At 37.6% G+C, this 7443-nt stretch overlaps 1 protein-coding gene across 4 annotated transcripts in view; it reads left to right on the top strand.

Moving 5' to 3' along the window:
* The window catches only part of LOC133559540 (follistatin-related protein 1-like), a 71843-nt gene that overhangs the window by 49938 nt on the left and 14462 nt on the right, over window positions 1-7443 (top strand). For 2 of the 4 annotated variants that reach the window (XM_061911394.1, XM_061911393.1), the window contains 2 exons: window positions 3566-3688; window positions 6692-6766. In XM_061911394.1, coding sequence (XP_061767378.1) covers window positions 3650-3688; window positions 6692-6766 — 114 coding nt within the window. In that variant the 5' untranslated portion in view covers window positions 3566-3649. The remainder of the gene's footprint in view (window positions 1-3565; window positions 3689-6691; window positions 6767-7443) is intronic. The other 2 variants (XM_061911396.1, XM_061911395.1) reach the window with 1 other exon arrangement.

The following is a 7443-nucleotide window of genomic DNA, read 5'->3' as shown; positions in this document are numbered from 1 at the left end:
GGAGCTCTTTGTATTATTAGGTCCATCAGTGCTAAATATTATAAACTTATCACTTTCCTCTGGCACTGTTCCCCTAGCATTCAAAAAAGCGGTTATTCATCCTCTCCTTAAAAGACCTAACCTCGATCCTGACCTCATGGTAAACTACCGACCGGTGTCTCACCTTCCCTTCATTTCAAAAATCCTCGAAAAAATTGTTGCGGAGCAGTTAAATGAACACTTAGCGTCTAACAATCTATATGAAACCTTTCAATCCGGTTTCAGGGCAAATCACTCCACGGAGACAGCCCTCGCAAAAATGACTAATGATCTATTGCTAACGATGGATTCTGATGCGTCATCTATGTTGCTGCTCCTCGATCTTAGCGCTGCTTTCGATACCGTCGATCATAATATTTTATTAAAACACGAATTGGTATGACAGACTTAGCCCTGTCTTGGTTTAAGTCTTACCTTACTGATAGGATGCAGTGCGTCTCCCATAACAATGTGACCTCGGACTACGTTAAGGTAACATGTGGAGTTCCCCAGGGTTCGGTCCTTGGCCCTGCACTCTTCAGCATATACATGCTGCCGCTAGGTGACATCATACGCAAATACGGTGTTAGCTTTCACTGTTATGCTGATGACACCCAACTCTACATGCCCCTAAAGCTGACCAACACGCCGGATTGTAGTCAGTTGGAGGCGTGTCTTAATGAAAATAAACAATGGAAGTCGGCTAACATTTTGCAACTCAACGCCAAAAAACCGGAAATGCTGAATATCGGTCCTGCTAGACACCGACCTCTATTTAATAATACAACTCTAACATTTGACAACCAAACAATTAAACAACGCGACTCGGTAAAGAATCTGGGTATTATCTTCGACCCAACTCTCTCCTTTGAGGCACACATTAAAAGCGTTACTAAAACGGCCTTCTTTCATCTCCGTAATATCGCTAAAATTCGCTCCATTCTGTCGACTAAAGACGCTGAGATCATTATCCATGTGTTTGTTACGTCTCGCCTCGATTACGGTAACGTATTATTTTCGGGTCTCCCCATGTCTAGCATTAAAAGATTACAGTTGGTACAAAATGCGGCTGCTAGACTTTTGACAAGAACAAGAAAGTTTGATCTCATTACGCCTGTACTGGCTCACCTGCACTGGCTTCCTGTGCACTTAAGATGTGACTTTAAGGTTTTACTAATTACGTATAAAATACTACACGGTCTAGCTCTATCCTATCTTGCCGATTGTATTGTACCATATGTCCCGGCAAGAAATCTGCGTTCAAAGGACTCCGGCTTATTAGTGATTCCCAAAGCTCGAAAAAAGTCTGCGGGCTATAGAGCGTTTTCAATTCAGGCTCCAGTATTCTGGAATGCCCTCCCGGTAACAGTTCGAGATGCCACCTCAGTAGAAGCATTTAAGTCTCACCTTAAAACTAATTTGTATACTCTAGCCTTTAAATAAACTCCCTTTTTAGACCAGTTGATCTGCCGTTCCTTTTCTTTTTCTCCTATGTCCCACTCTCCCTTGTGGAGGGGGTCCGGTCCGATCCGGTTGCCATGTACTGCTTGCCTGTGTATCGGCTGGGGACATCTCTGCGCTTCTGATCCGCCTCCGCTAGGGATGGTTTCCTGCTGGCTCCACGGTGAACGGGACTCTCGCTGCTGTATTGGATCCGCTTTGGACTGGACTCTCGCGACTGTGTTGGATCCATTATGGATTGAACTTTCACAGTATCATGTTAGACCCGCTTGACATCCATTGCTTTCCTCCTCTCCAAGGTTCTCATATCATCATTGTCACCGACGTCCCACTGGGTGTGAGTTTTCCTTGCCCTTATGTGGGCCTACCGAGGATGTCGTAGTGGTTTGTGTTGTGGTTTGTGCAGCCCTTTGAGACACTAGTGATTTAGAGCTATATAAGTAAATATTGATTGATTGATTGATATATATATGTCTTAATTAGATTATCAAGAGAATAGTGCTCGATACCGTGGTAGAGCGCAATATATGTATGTGTGGGGAAAAAATCACACGACTACTTCATCTCTACAGAACTGTTTCATGAAGGGTTCCCATAATCATCAGGAGATGAGAAAATCTCCTGATTGAGGGAATCCCTCATGAAACAGTTCTGTAGAGATGAAGTACTCTTGTTTTTTCCCCACACATACATATATATATATATATATATATATATATATATATATATATATATATAAATGTATGTATGTATATATATATGTATATATGTGTATACATATTTACAGTATATATAATGTGTGTATAAATATATATATATATGTATATGTATATGTATGTATATATATATATATATATATATGTATGTATATGCAGCTGGGATAGGTTCCAGCGACCCCGTAATGTACTTTGCTGAACATTTTTCAAGTGTGTAGGGACTATAAGTGAACCCCAAGGGACAAGCGGTACAACATGGATGACAATATATATATATATATATATATATATATATATATATATATATATATATATTTATATCCATACACACACGTACGCATATGTATAATTAATATAAATAAATATTAAGAGTATGTGAAAGTTTGACTTCTACCTTGTTTACTGCTGTGACGACCTTCTTAAAGTTTTGTAATCAATCAGACATGTGCCAGCCATGGATAAGTGTGAAGAGAGTGTTTTGCATTTTTCACCATCATGCACTCCAATGCATTTAAATGGGTGTCATTTTGAAAATTTTAATGGCGTTTGGAGATAGGCGCCAGCGACCCCGAAAGGGAATAAGCGGTAGAAAATGGATGGATGGATGGATGGATGGACGTTTTTTTATAATATCCACAAAATTCAGTGAGCAGGTTGTGTCATGTGTGACCATGTGTGTTGACCTTTGTGTTATTTGCATTTTTTTGTTGTTGTACCATGACTAGGGAAGGTTGTTTGGATTACGGCATGAAGTTAAATCTAATGCTGTCATTTTCATGTACATTCAAGGGTTGTTGATCGGATTTATTAACATTGACCACAAGATGGCAATAAATCTGTGGCATTCAGAGACTGCCTGGTTTAAAGACTAATTTGACAGCTCTCCGCAGACTGTAGTTTGGATGCTCCTGATTTAGAGGCACCTTTTTACTGTACTTTACATGTTATGTTTTTGATTAAAAACCATGCTCATTTTGGAAGGAAGAATAAACCACTGACATCTTTTATCAGATCCTTTCAAGCAGAACAAAAACATGCACTTTTTACATAATACGTGTATGTCAGAAATGTATTTCAAAGAACAAGCCACAATAATAATAATAATAATAATAATAGTGTACATGATCATAGCTGGTCTTGCTTAGTTTTCTCTGCCTCAACATGTCAGCTGCGCGCATGTCTTTAACTTGTCATTCTTTCAGGGAACGACTGTGTGGGTGTGTGGGTGTGTGTGTGTGTGTGTGTGTGTGTGTGTGTGTGTGCGTGTGTGTAGGGGGTTACCGACAGCTGGTGTGTTTTTCAGCATCCCTCCTCCTCTTCCTCTTCCTCCATGTGAAGATGTTCCGTGACGAGAGTGTGTGTGCTCGCAGGGTGAAGCCCATCTCAGGTTGGATTCCAGCGAACCACAAACTGACCGCACATCAGCCGTCTTACTTTGTTGCCTCCTGCTTTGGATGGTGATCACCGGCGGTGTTGGACAACCTTTAAAAACGGTAAGACATTCTTAGGACTTTATTGCAATAATTTCACAAAATCATATCTTGTGCTTTAATATTGCTTTTTTTTACGACGTAAAGAAAAATTACAGTAAATGTCATCAATTTACAAAACTTATAGAGTCCTTTTACAAACTAATGTTAAGTCATACCGTTATATATACATATACACACACATATATATATATATATACATATATATATATATATATACATGTAAAAAAAAAAATATATATATATACATATGTGTATATATATATATACATATAAAAAAATATATATATATGTGTATATATATATATATATATGTGTATGTGTATATATATATATATACATATAAAAAAAAAAAATATATGTATATATATGGGGCTTCACGGTGGCAGAGGGGTTAGTGCGTCTGCCTCACAATACGAAGGTCCTGCAGTCCTGGGTTCAAATCCAGGCTCGGGATCTTTCTGTGTGGAGTTTGCATGTTCTCCCCGTGAATGCGTGGGTTCCCTCCGGGTACTCCGGCTTCCTCCCACTTCCAAAGACATGCACCTGGGGATAGGTTGATTGGCAACACTAAATTGGCCCTAGCGTGTGAATGTGAGTGTGAATGTTGTCTGTCTCTGTGTTGGCCCTGCGATGAGGTGGCGACTTGTCCAGGGTGTACCCCGCCTTCCGCCCGATTGTAGCTGAGATAGGCGCCAGCGCCCCCCGCGACCCCGAAAGGGAATAAGCGGTAGAAAATGGATGGATGGATATGTATATATATATATACATATGTGTATATATATGTATATATATATATATATATATATATATGTATATATATATGTATATATATATATGTATAATATATATATATATATCTATATATATATATATATATAGATATATATATATATATATATATAATTGTTTTCTGTGGTTAGGTATGGAAAAACATACAGATGTATGTTTATGCTCTGATTGCACAATATACATAATACTAATACTAAATTATGGCTGTTTTTGTATATTTATTCTGATATTTTATCTTTAAAAATTTTTTTTTATTTTTTTTATTTCAATGTTTTTTCATAATTTGTTGTTGTCCACAGTATGTAACTGTGGCTGTTGGGGTGCACGGAAAAATGGATTCATCCCGATTCTAAACCATTCATGTTTGTATTTCATGAAAACTAGTATTATTTTCTGTACAATGGGCTTGGTGTTAATAGTTTTAGGTTTTGGAACTGTTGCGATCCACTGCTCGGATCTACACATATTATTAGTTATTTTTCCATTGTTGTATCACTCTCCGTTAAGTGACTGTTTATTTCCTGTTTAGCCTGTAACCATTACTCATCAGTCCACCTGCTACTCCCGGTCCACACACACCTGTTTTTGCTAATCACCCTCCTATATAAGCCAACCTTCTTTGTTCATTCTTTCTGGGTTCATAGTTTGCTCTCACACAACTGTACGGCTGGTTTTTGAGGGTCACCAATCTGTAAGCAAATTGTTGAACAGTTTTAGAACAACAATTCTCAACGAGCTATTGCAAGGAATTTCGGGATTTTACCATCTACGGTCCATAAAATCATCAAAAGGTTCAGAGAATCTGGAGAAATCACTGCACGTAAGCGATGATATTACAGACCTTTGATCCCTCAGGCGGTACTGCATCAAAAAACGACATCAGTGTGTAAAGGATATCACCACATGGGCTCACTTCATAAAACCATTGTCAGTAACTACAGTTGGTCGCTACATCTGTAAGTGCAAGTTAAAACTCTACTATGCAAAAGGAAAGCCATTTATCAACAACACCCAGGAACGGCGCCCGAGCTCATGTAAGATAGACTGATGCAAAGTGGAAAAGTGTTCTGTGGTCTGACGAGTCCACATTTCAAATTATATTTGGAAACTGTGGACGCGGTGTCCTCCCGAACAAAGAAGAAAATAACCATCCGGATTGTTATAGGCGCAGAGTTCAAAAGCCAGCATCTGTGATGGTATGGGGGTGTATACGTGCCCAAGGCATGGGTAACTTAGAGGTCTGGGAAGGCACCATTAATGCTGAAAGGTCCATACGGGTTTTGGAGATGACATATGTTGTCATCCAAGCAACGTTATCATGGACGCCCCTGCTTATTTCAGCAAAACAATGCCAAGCCATGTGTTACAATAGCGTGGATTCATAGTAAAAGAGTGTGGGTACTTTCCTGGCCCGCCTGCAGTCCAGAACTCTCCCTCATCGAAAATGTGTGGCACATTTTGAAGCGTAAAATACGACAACAAGACCCAGGACTGTGAACAAATTAAGCTGTACATCAAGCAAGAATGGTAAAGAATTCCACTTTCAAAGCTCCAACAGTTAGTTTCCTCAGTTCCCAAACGTTTATTAAGTGTTGTTAAAAGAAAAGGTGATGTAACACAGTGGTGAAAATGCTCTTTCCCAACTACTTTGGCACGTGTTGCAGCCATAAAATTCTAAGTTAATTATTATTTGCAAAAAAAAATAAAGTTTATGAGTTTGAACATCAAATATCTTGTCTTGTAGTGCATTCAACTGAATAAGGGTTTGTATATATATATATATATACGGGGTTTGTGTATATATATATGTATATATATATATATATATATATATATATACACACACAAACCCCATTTCCATACGAGTTGGGAAATTGTGTTAGATGTAAATAAATATATATATATATATATAAACTATTTTGTAAGTAGAAAAAAACATGTGATTTGTCACAGCCAATCAGCTCATAATGAGAAATGGATTATTAGATAAACAGTATTGAAATAAATTATGTCTGAGTAAGATCAGGAATGAAGTTAATATTTGCTGGCTTAATTTTATTTTTATTTTTAAGCACATTAATTTGTTATTAATTGTTTTCCATGTTGTCATTTTAAGTGGAATATTTACAAAGTACAGCACAAAATTATTTTAAATAATACTTTTTATTGAAGTGTTGAAAAATAAAGACTTTATCAAATCCTATCTTTATGCAGATGTTGCCCATCTCTGCTTTGCTGCTGCTGTTGCTCCTTCCACATCATCCTGTCTCCGTCTCCCCGGTTGCCAAGGTAACCCCCACTCGACCTCGCCTCATACGATTAGGAAAGTTTTGTTGCAAATCTGGTGCCAGAAAAAAGGGCTGATGGAGCGGGCGCATGGTTAGGGGTTGGCTGTCCTTGCAGTTTTCCCCTTTACTTACGGTACATTTTGTCATTTCAAGTTTGTTTACCTGCGTTTAATTTTTATTAAAGAAAAAAATATATAATATGTGGGGCTGGGCAACGATTAAAAATTTTAATCGAAGTTAATCGCACTATTTCCCTGATTAATCGCGATTAACTGAATTGTATACACAATGCCCAATAATGAATTCAAAAGTAGTGTGTAGTGCACCTTTATTGGAATATTCTCCCACATGAACAAAAGCGCCAAAACATTTGTTGTGCAAACACAATATAAATCAGTCCTTTAAATCAGTAGCAGTTAAATAGCATATTTTATGAAAATCAACTCAAAAAATGTAAATACAAACATTTGAGCTTATTGCCACTGCCAGGGTATTTAAGTTATCCTGTTTGTTATGGAAAATAAATATAATCTACATACAAATCTCTGAGCCACAATTTCTGAGGTAACAGCAGAAACATTTTTTTGTCAGGGATCTTATGTTTAAAAAACCTATATTACAGTTAGTGGGCTGTTTTAGGGAATTTTTGATCAAATTATCTGTAGTAGCAATATTAAT

The sequence above is a fragment of the Nerophis ophidion genome, linkage group LG09, assembly GCF_033978795.1.
Source record: "Nerophis ophidion isolate RoL-2023_Sa linkage group LG09, RoL_Noph_v1.0, whole genome shotgun sequence".
Classification (NCBI taxonomy): domain Eukaryota; kingdom Metazoa; phylum Chordata; class Actinopteri; order Syngnathiformes; family Syngnathidae; genus Nerophis; species Nerophis ophidion.
Note: the sequence above shows the minus strand (reverse complement) of the source record. Positions and strands in the feature narration are given on the sequence as shown.